We start from the raw sequence: 17,108 nt of genomic DNA, 5'->3' as shown, positions 1-17,108 counted from the left end.
GTTTACATATGTGTGTGTGTCTATGGCCGTGTAAGTTAAAAAGTGTTTCTGATAGGACCAGCTCTTAAATACTTTTATCTCATCGGTTTCTGAATACTCAGGCAGCACCTCTTGAAAAATAATCTTCTACAGTCTGATGTCAGACCCTAAAGGTGCTGTTGTTGGCAAATTCTAAATATTGATCACACACACATGGTGATATCACAATACTTTTCAACCTGCAGCTTTTTGACATTCTTGTGATGAAATTTGAATAGCAATAAGTGAAATTAATGAGAGAGGCTAATTATGAGGATGATTGTCAAAATGTTTCTTGACCTTTTGATCATCACTGGACTAAATAAAAAGAGTATTTTTGTAGCAATATCTTGGAAGGGAAGCCTAGTTCTGCAACAGTTAAAAAACTGGAAAGATTTTGAGGGGGAAAAATAATCTGTGCCTTGAGAAATTCTGAAAATCACTTTTCTTCTTTCTGGCATACAAATTTTATCTCCAGTTTCATAATCTTATATCCATTATCTGTTAGTAAAAGTTGCCAGTTCATAGTGGTGAGTCTTCTCAAAGTCTTAACACTAATGTCTCCATACTACACAATCTGTGAAAGTAAAAGTTTTAAGCTTTAATTTTAGACATGGTTGATGGAAAATTACCTTAGATTGTGGATTGAGGTAGGAAGCCTGGATTATTTCGTGATTTGAGAGAAAGAAATGCCAGTTTGGATGGATTTCTTTTAAAGGTAAGGTTATGGAGAAAATGCTGAGCTGCATAAAAAGATATGTTTGTTGTCCTAGGAGATTGTCACCAGCATATCATGTAGGTCCACAAAGAACTTGTTTTGAAATGCAGCTGTAAGTGTCATTGATGTATACCAGATAAATAACCATCTAGGGATGTGGCAGGACAAATCTTGCATTTTCAAAGAGCATTTAAAGATAGCTTTATATATTTTGTGACATTACGATCCAGTAATGGAGGGTTCCGGCTACCCACAGCAAGGCATAAAGATGCTGGCAAACTTCACTCGTGCCCTTTTGCATTCAGTAACTGTTCATACCCAGATCTGAAGGATGCGGACTAAAGCCCACAGTTAAGCTTGCCAGAAAACCTTCTCTCCATTAGTACATTTTTTGCAAGCTACAGCTCATATGTCTTTACAATAAAATAAAATGGTTAAACGCGTATTTTGACTTGCATCGAGGTGCTTTGAAATAGAACTTTGTCTATAAATGTTATGTGAAAAAACTATTCTTTCCTTGTCTTGTCTGAGTTGGGGCTATTTTCAGCATAACAAATTAACACCTAAAACCATATTATGCAAAAGGTATGCCAATATATATAATTTAAATATAGATTTTGTAAACCACGGGATCACTGATACCCTGTCATACAGGGGGAAAGTAAGGGATCTGCCTAGTCTAATGAGGGAATCATAACTTGTCTAGGTTTGCTAATGGTTTTAGTAATTTGTGGTGTTAAGATTAGGAAAAGAGAATAATTGTAAATGGCAATAGTATTGCATTTATTAGAAAAAGGACCAGTCTGGCTTTTTGGTGTCTTATTTTCCCCTGTTCTCTTTTTTTTTATTATACCTTTTCCCCCTCTCTTTCTGCACAGGGTGGGTATTCTGCTCCCTCCTTCTCTCCCTGGCAGGGCTCATTCCAGGGCATCCCTCGGACTGTTCCACCGCACCGCAGACAGAGTGAGTCTGTACCTCTCACTCATTTCCCACACTGTGTTCCGGTAGAAACTTTCCTTTTGCACGCACTGTTGATCATGTAGTGTCCTTCTTTCCCAGCAGAAATTTACAGGCATATACAACAGTCTGTGGCCTAACCTAAGTGCTTCCTGCAGTCACTAGCAGCTACAAGTTAAAGCTTTTCAAAGCTGATTTACTATATTTGTTCTTAAGACCTGAATAAGCCCTTCTTTCCAATCTTGTCTAACATATATCTTGCTGTCCTGTTTGTGTGTGGTCTTTCACTCATAAACTCTGCATGTGTTCATGCTCATATGTATACATATATGCAATGTGTACCTTATTAAAATCTTGGTGAGAAAAATAGTGTCATTCTCACTGCAATCCAAGAGAGAGGGCTTTTTATAATTTTTTAGGATGGCTTTTTTTAAACTAATATTTCTTTCTCTGAAATGTTTGTTGTGAAAAGACATCTAACGGGCTGTGAATGGCTGTTCCAAAGCTTGCATGATTTACTAATGTTGCTTTTGTGCTAGCTACTGCTTGAGCTAAAGTACGAGCTGAAATTGTTCTATTGCCTTGAATCTGGAATACAAAAAACAAAACTGCTGATTTTCAACCATGTGCTTACATAGTTAATAGAAAAATGGTAAGTCTTATTTTGAGCTTCAGTATTTTGAATGATCTTCTGGATATGGCAAAAGAAATATAACTAGTTACTAAAGATTATACTTTATTCATACAAAATTTACTGTAATTTGCAAATTACAGTGAGTTTGCTGATGCTCTGCTATACTCGAGTGTGTTTGGATCCGAAATACAGTTTAAAAAAATAGTTATTAAAGCAAACTAATGTTTAAAATTCTGTGAAACTTAAAAGTAAACTACATCCTGGAAAACTATTAAATCTAAATTAAACATCTACTGAAATAATTGTAAAAAAAAGTTCACAAGGAAAATCTTATGTCATTTAATATATTTCAAAGAAATGTAAAATACTATTTTGACATTTTTGTGAAAATACTCACTTAAACAATTCAGCATGAATAAAGGTTAAGTTCTTCATAACAGATCGTCTCCAGGTGCTAGTCAGACTTGTTTTCTCATATTTTTCTTGTGTAATTTAGTGTTCACAAAAGGTGTCAAGTTTGCTAATGGCAGGAGACTGAAGTGTTCTATCCACAGGTATAGCACAAGCAGTAGCAGTGCACGATTCTTGTACTGCCCCACCAATGTGTTGCCAGAGCTGCAAGGATCACTTGTAAAAGTGAAGGGACAGATCAAACTCCATGTATTCAGTTCACAGTGCTTCTGAGCATACCAACGAGGAAGTCAAGCTGTGTGAATGGTGACTTCTGAACTGCCAGGCACTCATGCATTAGGAACTGGACTTAAGACTATCAGATACTCACACTGATCATTTAACTAGTGATAAAAAGCTCTGTATTCCATTACCTGTTCTCTGTGCAATTCAGCCCCATATCTTTTCTCCTTTAACATTAGCACAGGTTTTTTTTTTTAAAAAAAAGAGTAATGCTGTATAAAGCTGCCCTAAAAGAATCAATTTTGTATGTGCTTTGATCTTAGGCTACATGCTCTGTCATTACATGTGAATACATTGCTGCTTGCTTTCTGCAAAGACAACAGATGAAAGTCAGTAATAGACTAATTATGATGAAGTGGAATAGGCATATTATTCAGAAGAATAAATCTGTTTTCTATAATTGTCTGGGTGCTCCCGGCTTTGTCGCTGCCAGTCTTACTGTTAGGCTTGACCAGGAAGGTATATACCGGAACTAGAAGTGTGGAGATATTAAATAATCATGTTTCTGTGTATATCTTAAAGCATACAGTTTTTGCCAGCACACTTGCCAAACCAGTGCTCTCTGGCATAATTTTTGAAAGCATTCCCTCCAGAAGACAACATTACCAGGAATAACATTTGTAACCCTATCTAATCAGTATTTGTACAACAGTGATGTCATTTCCAGAAAATAGAATCTGCCAGAGTGTAATTCCAAAAGTAGTATAAGTATGGGACCTGGTGTCACCAGTAGATAGAGAGCACCTAGATTGCAGTTAATATCACTGTTTTATTGCAGAAATTGTGGGGGAACATGATGTACACTTGGCTTAAGTCAGCTATATTTCTATTTGGAGATAATTGATTCCCATAGTTCTCTTCAAACAATTTCTTTAAGTAACTATTTATTCTGGAGGCTAACTTAGAAGTATCCTCTGAAATCTACTGCCAGTTGTGGATGTTGCAAAATTTTACCAACCATCAGAACTTCACTATATACCCTTTGATAATGACAGCAGTCTGTTTGCAGACGCATACAGTTTAGACTATCAAAATATATAAAGCTATGAAATAGTCTGTTATTTACACAGTTCCAGTGTGTTGCTACTTTACAGAACAAATAAGATTCTGCTACAAAAATCTTACAATCCAATTATGTTTACAATCCAACCAGATGGTTAGCGTTAATAATCAAGCTAACAGACACTAGTGCTTAACTTGCCAAATGTACCCATCCTTAATACTGCACAATGTTAGTGAACATATTGTTGGGTGTATGTTTTGAGTTTTACTGAAAGTTAACACTAAAGTGAAAGTAAATATTTCAGAATCATTAACTCTGAATATCATTTCCACATCCCGTGATAGTGTTTAGCATTTTAGACTGTGTAATCATTTGTCCAATAAAAGATGATTTGTTTATATGCCATTTCCAGGAACAAAATTGGATCTCTTATTATATTCCTATAACTCCCAATACTGAATGTCATGAGTATTCAAATCTTACATGTTCCCTACAGTGTTTTTCTCTTGATAATGATATACAATCAGTTGCTACTACTGTGAGGTGGTTTATGTGAACTCACCCCCATCCAGTTTAAAAATGTTGTGTCAAAATTTGGGGATTCCAGAGAAGCATACTATTAATGGCAGAAATACTGGAGATTTAGTTTTTAGGATTAAAACAGAGTAATAATTAACAGAGCATTTTGAAACCCAAGCATATTGTAGTAATTTCGGTAGGCAACTGGTTTAAGTAATCATTGTAACAGGAGCACACTTAACTGAAAAGCCAGAGTTTTTTTGTGAAGGGGTTAGTTACACAGATAACACTGTACTGACACAGGGCACAAGTTCTCAGGACATCTTTAGTGACTAGACACTTGTCAGAGTTTTTTCTAGACTCTATGAATTGTAGGTGAAAGAAAGCTAAGCAATTCTGGCTTTATACCATTAACAAGAATAAGCTGTCGTGTGCATTTTGATTATAAATTATTTCAGTAGTGTTTTGCCATAAGGTTGATTTTTTTTCATACTTTTTAAAAACAAACACACACCTTAGCTCACGAGGTGTTCCACAAGAAACAGTACATTTCTTTGCCAGGTTAAAAGTATTAATCTACACTGGCCATTTAGGATGCTTTGCAGTTCTGAAAGCTACACAGGCTGATACTCTTAGCAAAATAAGACTGCTTCAGAAAACTGGTAAACCCAGGATGCTATCTGCTTGGTGTGGTGAGGGAATGGTTTAAATATTGTAAATATTCTGTGACACAGTTAAACTACAGTGCATTTGGGTGTGTGCTCTTTATACCTTGATTTCAGTATTGTGAAGTTAACTTTTTAAAACATTAATTTTAAGGGAAAATGTGGTTGTGTAGGTATTTGTAAAGAAAAGTGTCAAACTTGAAGAGCAAGAGACCTGGAAGCATTTAAAATGTGATTATACTTGTTCATAACATATTTACAAACAAAGATTTAATCAAACCCTTTATATGTGCATGCACATATCTGGCCAGATACACAAAATACATGCCGTGATGTGGTAAAGTTTTATTGCTATGCATTGGGGTGGTGGTATTGCTTACAGGTGAAGAAACAATGGAATTTACAGAAACCATCCCAAACAAGTTCCAAGCAACCTTTGTTACACTATACTATTAAGTATTCTGCATATGCTACACATCTGACAGATTTCTAATATTTTTCTGGTAAGGCTTAAAGAAATTGGGTTAGTGTTTTATATGTCTGTAAAGTGAGGCTCCCTTATAGCTTTGAGTACTATGGTACACAATATAGCTAATGAAAAAAACAAACTCTACAAATTTTCCAGGCATAAAAATGTCCTGGTTTTAAGATCTGATATTGTGGTTCTTTCCATGGGTAGAAGCAGGAGTTGTCACACTGGGAAGCTGGAAATTACCACTTTCTGATGGTGTAAAATTATTTCTTCACATGAAAGGTTGCAAAATATTGGATATTTGCCCTCCCAAGAGAATATATTTCCCATCTGGCCCAGGATAACAGGAAGGAAGGAAATTCCTCATTTGGGCAGAAACATTTTTGTGGCAATTTGATTTTAGATAACCAAAATAAAATAGGGATTGGTTAAATCTGCTCAAATGAGTTGAATGTTACAAGGGAGGCCCAGGGAAGATAGATTAATAGGCAGTGAAAGTAACAGTCAAAATTATATAATAGTTTATTGTATGGGTCTGCAATTTATCTCATGATGTACTTGATCACTGTGTGTGTGATGTGCATGTGTATGTATAAATTTGAGCATGCACATTCATTATAACAAATTACATCAAATACTGTCAGTACTTTATCACCATAAGAGGTTAAATGTATTAAAGCCGTAAAGTTCAAGGAGTAAGGACTTTTTTTGGTAAATGACTTACTATAGGTATAACATATAGAGCAGTCTCTTAAACCACACTACTATCTTTGTTGGAAGCTGGGGACATGCAAATGAAGGGGAAAGAAGTTACAATTCAGTCATGGCAAGTGCTCATTGTTGCGTCTTGGTCCTCTGACATCATTGTCCTTGTCTTTTTTCTTGTCTCTGCTTTCCCATTATGCCATTGGCAAGGAGTTGAGAAGTTAGTCCATTACTTCTGTGATAAAGCGTGGTACAGTACAACTTCAGATTTCTTCCCATCTCCTCTTCACACATATCTTCTGTTTTTGCTCCCAGCATGATGCATGCCTATCAAAGCCATGCATGCAGTCAAATTATTTATTGCACCATTTTCCCCACTTCAAAATAGTAATGAGAGAAATGCTGCCTTATTTGTTCCATAAAAACATTCTATCTAGAATTGAGATCAGAGATACAGCTATGTCTTTTAAATATAATAATCTTATTAGCACAATGAACCTAAAAATAATGGTGCTTTATTTATGTCTTTCATGTCCACGTTGTCTTAAATATTTTGTATTCATAAATGACACTAAGCTTATTTGCAAATTGTCTCAGTTCTGGAATATCGTTGTGACTCAGTTAACACAAATGTTTTAGTGGAGATCCTTTTCATTAAATGCATTTAATATTTCTTTCTGGCTGTGACACCATCCAGATTTCTTCTGGAAGAGTTAAGAGTAATTGTGCTTTATAGGTTTTTGCTACTGTGACAGGGATTGCATTTAATCATTTGTAATTGGAGCACCTAACAATGCACAGATAGGTGCAAAATCTAGACACTCTTGCCATTACAGAAATAAGTCTTTCACTTTTGTTGTTATAAGTGGAATGTGTGCACATTCTTGTACTTGAAGTTTTGAGAACTGACTTTCTTCAGTTACATGGTAATTTTACTACATTCATAGGAGCCTAAAATAAAGTAGTAATTAAATATCTATGCACTTGGCCACTCTGTACATCATAGAATCATAGAATATCAGGGTTGGAAGGGACCTTAGGAGGTCATCTAGTCCAACCCCTTGCTCAAAGCAGGACCAAATCCCCAATTTTTTCCCCAGATCCCTAAATAGCCCCCTCAAGGATTGAACTCTCAACCCTGGGTTTAGCAGGCCAGTGCTCAAACCACTGAGCTATCCCTCCCTCCATCAAACAAATATAAAGCCTATTAGTGTAATCCTCTTCACTTGGTCATGATAAATCACTACCTGAAATAGACTACAGTATTTGCGACCATATAGAGCAATGAAAAGCTTCTGAATGCGTTCCATACAGTAAAACACTATTATTGCTAAGGGATAGGACATTGGATTTTTTTCTTGTTCATATTTCATTGGGAGACTGGAACTAGACTTCTCATAGCTAATTGCTTAATCACAGTCTATTACTAATTTCATATAAACAGAGGGGGGAAACGAGTATACTACAAAGGAACAAAATACAAATATAGAAAATATAGGTTGGCACTGACAAACATGTTGTGACAATACTTAACTCCTTTCCAAAGTAGCTTCTTCCCCCCCCCCTTTTATATATCCATTGTTTTCTTACACACTATCTTGAATGTTAACACACTTTGATCTGAGTAGGTGACATCCGGTTACAATTCCATCAGGTACCAGTAAAATAAATGCATAAATAGAACCCATCATCTGTTGTTTATAATGGTTGCTGAATTTTGGATGAAGCCTAAGGTATACTCTTCTTAATTTGGCACAAAAGAAGCAATTTTGGACTGGAACAGTGTAGTTGCTGTGGGAGCCAGATGATTACAAAGTGATATGTAAATATTTTGGCTGCCCCATAACATCGCTTTCAATTACCCTAACGTTAATTCAAACTGGTATCTCTCTCCTTTCCTCTGGCCTAACTGGTCATTGCACTACCAGTACCTGTATTAAAAGATTAAATGTGATGCTCACTTTTTAACTAGATAAATCAATCTACTGAGTAAAGTTAAGCATTACTATTTGTAGTACTGGATATATCTTAACTTTTTAAAGTACACACACGCTTGTATTCATATATGTTTGAATGTTCCCTGACTGAAAATTCTCAATGAAGTTGTCATTCTTCTTTGAACGATAATCTCTATTGTATTCCACTGAAGATTAGGTGCATGCATCTGGAGTAGTAGAGGGCGTTGGTCCATGCATATGCCCTTGCATTGCCTCGTGGTTTCGCCCAAAGTGCTAAAGGGCATGGTGGACCGACTGCATCTTCAGTTTCTTCTCACCACCACAAGGTCCAAGTCAGAGCTGCTGCTTTCCAAACTTTCCTGAAAAACTGTTTTTATAGTTTTATATAGTTCAGATTTTACTGATTCTTTAGTAGTTTGTGTTCATAGTAATTTTTGTAGGATTAAGGACTTTGGGACCACTTTGTCAGTTTCCTGCCAACCCTCTTCCTCCTACCTCCCCACCCCCAAGTGTCTGGGTACTGGATTATGCTGAAGTTGCTGGGATTTGAGGTCTGCGTTTCCTGCCCTCACTTGTTTTTGCTCAGCAACGAGCACCAATACCATCTGTACTGCTTGCGGGAAGCTCACATCGTGTCCAGGTGCAGTATCTGCCTCTCCTTCCCTGGCCATATCCAGGAAGGCAGGCTCCTATGCACCTCATGGAGGTTGCCATGAGATGGCAGTTGGGTTCCAGCCAGTGAACTCCCCTCCCCCGTACGTTGGCCTGCGCAATCCAGGAGTGCACCTCCTACCACGGAGTTCTAGTCCGGATCTGACGGGACCAGTGTTATGGACCCCACACTGGGGCTTAGCCATGAAACACGGAAACATGCACATAAGCATGGCCATAAGTCTTCCTCCAGATCCAAGAAAGAGGCTGCACTGTCCACTAGTTCTGGCCACGAAGGAGTGGCACGTTCCAAGGCTCACAAGCACAAGAAGTAGTTACATTGTTCGCTAGATCTAACAGTCCTCGTTCCTGAATTGTGCATCTCTCCTGCATTGGCTCCACCAGCACAGCATGAATCGTCGGTACCGAGCCAGGCCCCTTTACCTGTCCCAGTTCCTTCTGTGAAGAATCTGATGAGTTCATGAGGACCAGAAGCAGTTTGCCCTAGATCGGATGAGGTCTCCACAAGTTCCAGTCGAATCACCCGCTAAGAGGGCCTTCTCTCCTACATCGGATCTGCCGCCCTCTGGTCTTGATCCTACAGCACACCCTGTTCCATCAGTTCTGTCGGCACCCCCATTTGTACAGGACTCTTGTTCCTCTGAGTCTGAGGTTTCGGACACTACTCATGTAGTTCTTCCATTCTGAAGTCATGCTTATCAGTGAGTCCCGAAAGCACCATGACAGTACGCTCCTTTGCCTCAGCACAGGAGCCATTGGTTCCTGGCTTCGTGGGCTTTATTTATGGGCATAGCCGCCGCGGCAGCAGGACCAACTAGGTTGGCCATATTGGAGCTTGTCGCCTTCAGAACCATATTCACCTTCAGAACCATCTTGCTCAACCTGGGAGGAGTCCCCTGTCTCACCACCCCATCCTTCATTAAGTAGATGTTTGGAACCGGGGCTGGATGATATGCCGGTCAGCTCAGCTGGTCCTGACTGATCTGGAGAGGTTCCCCTAGTCGTCCCGAGATGTGGCTGTGTCATCAACGTCCTCCTCTTTCCCCGGACAACTGTCAATTTCAGGAGCTGCTCAGGAGAATAGCTAATGCTCTTCAGCTCCCACTGGAGGAGGTGCAGGACAATCCGCACCAACTACTATACATCTTGCATGCACCGGAACCGCACAGAGTAGCCCTACTGATCAACAACACCATTCTCCAAATGGCACACCACGGACACATGCACCCCCACCCCGAAGGGGGTAGAAGAGGGGTCTGAGTTTCTGTTCTCCCACCCTTTGCCTAATTCCTTGGTGATCCAGGTTGCTATGGAGCAGGCCAGGCACGAGCATCCATGCTTCACTCCCTCGGACAAGGAGGGCAAGAGACTATATCTCATGGTAAAAAGGTCTTTACCTCAGCCAGCTTCCAGTTCTGTGTCTTGAACTACCTAGCACTTATATGATTTTTTGAACTATGGGCAGATGGCAGATTTTACAGGTAAACTACCGCAGTAGGATCATGCCCATTTCTAGGCTATTTTGGAGGAGGGCAAGTTGGTCTCCAGGACTATACTTCAGGCTGCAGTTGATTCTGCGAACCTGTCTTCACATACAATGGTGACTGGAATAGTCATGAAGAGAGAATCCTGGCTACATATCTCAGGCTTCCCTAGAAAGGTACAGAGCACTACTGAGGACCTCCCTTTTGAAGAACTAGAAGATGAATGATTCCTTATGCTCCCTGAAAGACAATCTAGAGCCACACCACAATCTCTAGGTATATATACGCCAGCACCAAAATGAAAATTTTACTGCCTGCAGGATGCTGTAGAACTCTCCATTTCTGCCACCAACAAGCCTATAAACCTCCACAGAAGCGCCCGAAGGTCCACAGGGCTCGTCCACCTGGTCTGCTGGTGCAGCCCTCCATGCAGCACACCTAGTCTTTGCATAAACGATATTTCTGAGTGCATCTAGAGCAGTGGTTCTCAATCCATTTATCATTGTGGGCTGCATCCAATACTACCTGAATTGCCCTGAGGATGACACATGGGCTGCAGCTCTGTGCTGATTGGGCGGCAAGTGGTCCATGGGCTGCAGGTTGAGAACACTGCTCTATAGAGCTGTCAGCCACTTTGCATCACAACGCTTTTGCCAACCACTGACTTTGGGGGCTGTCTCAAACTCTTTCTACCAACATGTAGTGCGATAACAGACAAGTAGGTCCTGGATGTTGTTCGACATGGCTATACAATCGAGTTTACAGTGCTACTTTCTCCATGGCCCCTGCCCAAAGCCTGTTTCAGGGATCGCTCTCACGACAATATTCTTACCCTAGAGGTGGACTCCCTCCTGCAGAGAGGAGCAGTGGAACCAGTCCCTGCAGCCTTTCAGGGCACAGGGTTCAATTCCAGATATTTTCTGGTGCCCAAGAAAAAAGGATGGAGACCTATCTTGGATCTCCAATACATCAACTGTTCCATTTGCAAACTGAAGTTCCAGGGGGTCCCACTCATGGCCATTGTTTTACAGCTCTCAATACACAGGACGCTTACTTCAACATCAACATCCACTCAACCCACAGATGGTGCCTAATATTCATGGTGGGGCTGCGACATTTCTAATACAGGGCCCTCCCATTCGGACTCACCACTGGTCCACGAGTCTTCACAAAAGTTTTCTTCATGGTAGCGGTTCACCTCCAATGGCAAGGAGTCCTTGTCTTCCCTTACCTGAATGACTGACTACTGGTCACGCGATCCAGAAAGGAAGTTGGGGAATCGACCTCCCAGCTCTAGGGGTGAGTTTGAACATCAAAAAAAAAATCAACTTTTCACCCTACATGATCCCTGGAGTTCACTGGACATGCATCGATGTGGCCTCCACATGCACTTACCTGCCGAAAGAGGGGTTCCAAAGTCTACTGGACCTGATCGCTTCAGTGACATCCAGCCCCTCTGTCTCAGCCAGAACTTGCCTTTCCCTCCTCTACCACATGGCAGCATGCACATATGTCATGGCCTTTGCTCATCTGCGCTTCCGCTGTCTACAACTATGACCGCAAGGAGCCTACTCCCCCATGCACCAACCCATGGACATCGTTCTCACCTCCAAAGGTCGCCTCCCTCTCCAAGTCTGCTCTGGAATGCCCTTCCTTCCATCCTCACCAAGCATGACAGTCATAACAGATGCCTCACTCAATGTACTGGGGAGCACAACATGGAAGAACCCGACACAAGGAACTTGGCCCGCTCGAGAAACCAGGATATGCATCAGCATGCTTGAGGCAGTACGCAAGGCATGCCATGCGTTACCATCCATCCACTCTTGTCATGTTGTATAACACCACTACATAAGCAAACAAGGAGGCACAAGGTCCTCAGTGCTTTGCTCAGAAGCAATGCACCTCTGGAAATGGTGTGTTGCACACTGTATCCTCTTGTCAGCGGCTTACCTACCAGGGACCCCGAAGCGGATTGCTTATGCTCTCAGCAGGAACTTTGCAACTGACTATGAATGGGAACTGCACGACACTGTCATTGTGGACATTTTTGGTCAATAGGGAACTTCAATCAGGAACCTCTTTGAATCTCACACCAGCATCAAGTGCATTCAGAACTGTTGACACGCTGGTCATCAACTGGTCGAACCAGGTGAACTATGCCTTCCGTCCTCTACCACTCATGCTACGAATCCTTCACAAACTCTGAGGGAGAGGGTGACTGTCATCCTGATCACTCCACTCTGGCCTCTCCAGTTCTGGTTTCCTCTGCTTCTCTGCATATTGAAACATCCTCTACTACTGCTCCTAACGTTCTGGAACTGCTCACACAACACAACGACAGACTCAGACACCCCAATCCACAGATGCTTCACCTGACAGCCTGTTTTTTTGGATGGACACCTCCGCTGGCACAAGAATGTTCATTGGCAGTGTGTGAGGTCCTCTCCAATAACAGGACAGACTACACAAGATGATCCTACTGAGCTAAGTGGAACACTTCATCTCCTGCCCAGCAGAAAGGTATTGTCCAAGAGCATTGGGATGCCAATGGTCTTGGACTATTTCCTCTATCTGAAGGTGTCAGGACTTCCTCTCAACTCCAGCAGGGTGCATGCAGTGATTATTAGCGCTTTCCATCCTCTGGTGGAGGGTCTTTCAGTTTTAACTCACCCTTTGACTTCCTGGTTCTGGAAGGGCCTGGTATGTAAAAGCCTCCCAATCCAGCCTATTGCTCCACAGAGGGACCTCAACCTACTCCTTACATCATTAATTAACTCTCCCTTTCTCTTCTTTCCATAAAGGTTGCTTTCCTAGTCTGCAGGAGGGCTGGCGAACTGGGAGCTGTGATGGTAACCCCCCTCTTTCACCATGTTTTATAAGGATAAAGTTTTGCTGTGGTTTCATCACAAATTTCTACCAGAAGTGGTTTCCTGCTTCCACCTCAACCAACTCATACATTTGCCAACCTCTTTTCCCAACCACGTGCCTCAAATGAGGAACAGCAGCTTCACTTCCTCAGTGTCTGTAGGGCCCTGGCCTTTTACCTAGAGCGGATGAAGCCCTTCTGGATGTCTCCTAAGCTATTCGTGGCCGTGGCAGAGACATTTAGGCAGGCCATCTCCACCCAGAGAATCTCAAAGTGGGTTTCAGGGTGCTTTACGCTCCTATCAACTATCAGGACTGTACCCACCAGATGGGATACAGACCCATTCTACAAGAGTGCAGGCATAAACTACTGTTGCACTCTATGATGTACCCATTGTGGACATTTGTAAGGCAGCCACGTGGAGTTCAGTACACACCTTTTTTTCTCATTATGCTCTAGTGCATGATTCTGCAATGGATGCCTCCTTTGGCGCACTGGTTCTCTGTTCCACAGTTCTGCCATGTTCCTCACACCCTTCTCCTAGCTAAGCACTACTTTGTTAATCACACTCAGTGGAGTACAATAGGGACCATCACTTGAAAAAGAATGAGAGGTTACTGACCTGTAACTGGAGGTTCTTTGAGATGTATGGTCCCTATTGGTATTCCAGATTCACCCTCCTCCTATGCTGTGGATCTAGTAGACCTGCTGTGGAGAAGGAACTGGAGATGCTGGTAGTCTGCCCCGCCGTTTATCACCTCAGTGAAACCATAAGGCAATGCAAGGGTGCATGTCCAGATCGACGGACACTACTACTTTGAAAAGCTCTGGCTCCAGGTGCATGGTGCAGGTGCATAACTATCAGTGGACTACAGATAGGGACCACATCTTGAAGAATCTCCAGCTACAGATAAGTAACCTCCCCTTCTGTGATGAACTATTTATTGCTGATTTCAGTCTTATTCTGATCTTCCAGTGGTATAAATCAGGATTAACCACTGAAGTCATATTTGTGAGATCAGTGTTAGGCTCCTTGTGATTCATTTTAAACAGGGGGCCACATTTTTAGTTTTTGAAAATTTACTGGAAGATGTCAAAGCTATCTGTGCTAAAGCTATGTCGTCAGATTCATAGTTTGCTGAGAAGATCAAATGCTGCTTTCCACTTTTGGGTCAACTGTTGGCATCTTTTGGTTATGAAAGATGTCTTAGGTATGTATGCCTTTATGCATTTGGCTAATATCTTCTATGCAATTTCTGTAATACCAAATGCAAGTGCTTACCATGCCATTACTCAATTTAAGCAATATTTTTGTGCTATTTTATAAAATGGCAGCCCAGATATAGCATAAATAAAAGGTCATTTTCTAACTAGTATTTCAGATATACTTACACACATTATGGGGGATGAAGGTTCTCTCTTTCACTGTGTTACATTTCATAGACTAAACTTTTTGATTAAAATTTGACTCAATTATTTTTGGGGTAGTTTAGCACATAGCTACATATGTAATTTAATGTTCATACATAATATCTTCAGTTTTATTTCCTTTATGACCAAAAATGGGGAAAAACTTTGAACAGCTGTTTGTGTATGATAGACATTGAAAAAGTATTTTGTGCCATAAAAAATAATCTTCATATTTGTTTTTTCTAAATTGGATTAGAAAATCTTAATTTTGTTCAAGTATTTTGGTTCTTTATTCAGCACACATGCATTGTGAATGGTTCTATTCTGACTGCTTGTGTCTGTGCTCAAGAATTTTCTCAACAGTTTTTTAGAATTTATAAATGGGTTCTCAAAACAGTGAATTATTTGGGCTAACATCATCCCCTCTTTGTTGTGCAAGTCTTCTTTGGAATAACAGGTTTTAGTTTGAGGTAAAGGTACTATCCATATCCGTTACACTAAGATTGAAAAATTGACAGATTTACCAGGATTTATTCTTTAAGCTTTAATTTGTGTATTTAAAAATTGCTACTAGCTTATTAAACGTTCTTTTTGTATCTGTAGTAGAATTGCTTGGTAGAAAAGGAAATGCCTAAGTTTACCACACTCCTCTGAAGTTTGGTGGTGATAATCAGTGGAGGGAAAAATAATTTACTATGAAAGTAATGTTTTGACACTCTTCATCTCTCCAATTTGTCACACTTTTCTTCTTTATAAAAGCACCAGTTTTCACTGTGTTCAGTGTGTCTGCACTATCTCTTTGTCAGTCATTGTTGTCACTGGTCCAATCTCTAACTTGCCCTTGGCTAAAGGTGGAGTTGGTGAATCCAAAGAAAAAATCTCCAGTAAATCAGAATTAGATTAGTAAATTCTCCTGATCTATTTTTCCTTAAATTTGCTCTTTATGGAAAACTATAATGGAGGTACTCTGTACCCCACTGAAGAGTGAGCATACCAGGTACATGTCAGAAAGCCGATGAAAGCTGAGGTACTTGTTAATCTGGGTAGCAATCTGAACTGCTCTTTGCAATGCGTTTACTTGGTTTGAGCAAGTATTAAAAATAAAGGCAAAACCCCCAAAATAATCCTCCTCTTCAGTGTAATAATGGTGAAAAAATTCAGTCAAGGTAGCCTAATGAGAAATGTTGCTCCTGCTTTATTGATTTATTGTAATAGTGCATGACACTATTACTACATGTTATGTACATAGAATCAGACAAAAACAAGTGTGTTTTGGAAGAATGATTTTCTGCTTCTCTGTTTAAGCCATCTTCAAAATTAGATTTGACTGTAGTTCATCTTTTAAAAAGGAAAAATAGAAAATTATCCAAATCAGATGTTGAATTTTAATAGCTCAAGTGCAGTATGGTAGGTTTTGTTGGGGGGGGGGGGAATGCTATGAATTACAGAATCTTGAGCAATTCTTTCAAAATCAGTGTACAAACTCAAGGTTGATGAGGTTTTTGTTGGTTTCCATGCAGAAGAGTTTAGTTTAAAGAGCAAAATGCCACATTTAATCTTTGAAGTCTTTTTACAGGGAAGAGCAAAGGGAAAATAGAAATGACCCAGAAGAGGTACTGGCGATTCTTTTGTTTATAATACCAGAATCTCCCTTCAGACAAAATGTAGTCTCTTCATTAAACCATGCTTATCTGGTGGTGAATGCAGTACAGTCCCCAGAAAGACACTACACGGTGCATCTCCACCAGCTCATTTGAATGGGCTTTAGGATGAAATAGCTATATAAATTTAGTCAATAACCTAATTAGGACAAGCTTTATGTCAAGTCTTCTGTCCTCAGCTCACCAAGAAAATTAAATCTGTAGAAGTGGTGTCTTTAGAATGCACTTCCAACACAAATTTGTCCAGTAAAGTCCTTACCTACTCTTAAAAATGCTTAAAATTGATGAAAGGCTTGGGATAGCTAATTGGAATGTGCATGGGGCAGAAGATAAAATAGATGTAATCGCACAAATTTTATTAGCTATTCAAGGCATTTGCATCTGAATTTACCAGTACTCAGACATGGCTCTGTTACTGCAGTGCAATACAATTAAAGAACAAAACATATAATCGTTAGCTGACAAAATCTTTTTTTATATTCTTTGCTTTAAATCAATCAATAAGTTTCTCTCATTGTCTTTCATTTTATTTTGAGATGTATATTTTAGTGCTGGCATTTTTTTGTGCATAATTTACCAGTTCCACTTATATGTATCCCATGGATCCTGTTTTGACGAAGTTAACTTCTTAACACAAAAACTAAATATGTAAGCGTCAAGCACCAGATCA

At 40.1% G+C, this 17,108-nt stretch overlaps 1 protein-coding gene across 9 annotated transcripts in view; it reads left to right on the top strand.

Annotated features, from left to right (window-relative positions):
- CCSER2 (coiled-coil serine rich protein 2) overlaps positions 1 to 17,108 on the top strand; it is a 131,075-nt gene that overhangs the window by 108,748 nt on the left and 5,219 nt on the right. For 4 of the 9 annotated variants that reach the window (XM_074958785.1, XM_074958789.1, XM_074958788.1 and 1 more), the window contains 2 exons: positions 1,615 to 1,699; positions 6,595 to 6,634. The exons of 2 other annotated variants lie outside the window; for them this stretch is intronic. In XM_074958785.1, the coding sequence (XP_074814886.1) occupies positions 1,615 to 1,699; positions 6,595 to 6,634 (125 nt within the window). The remainder of the gene's footprint in view (positions 1 to 1,614; positions 1,700 to 6,594; positions 6,635 to 17,108) is intronic. 3 more of the 9 variants (XM_074958787.1, XM_074958790.1, XM_074958786.1) reach the window with 1 other exon arrangement.

The sequence above is a fragment of the Natator depressus genome, chromosome 7 (genome assembly GCF_965152275.1).
Source record: "Natator depressus isolate rNatDep1 chromosome 7, rNatDep2.hap1, whole genome shotgun sequence".
NCBI lineage: Eukaryota > Metazoa > Chordata > Testudines > Cheloniidae > Natator > Natator depressus.
This window is presented reverse-complemented; position numbering and strand designations above follow the sequence as displayed.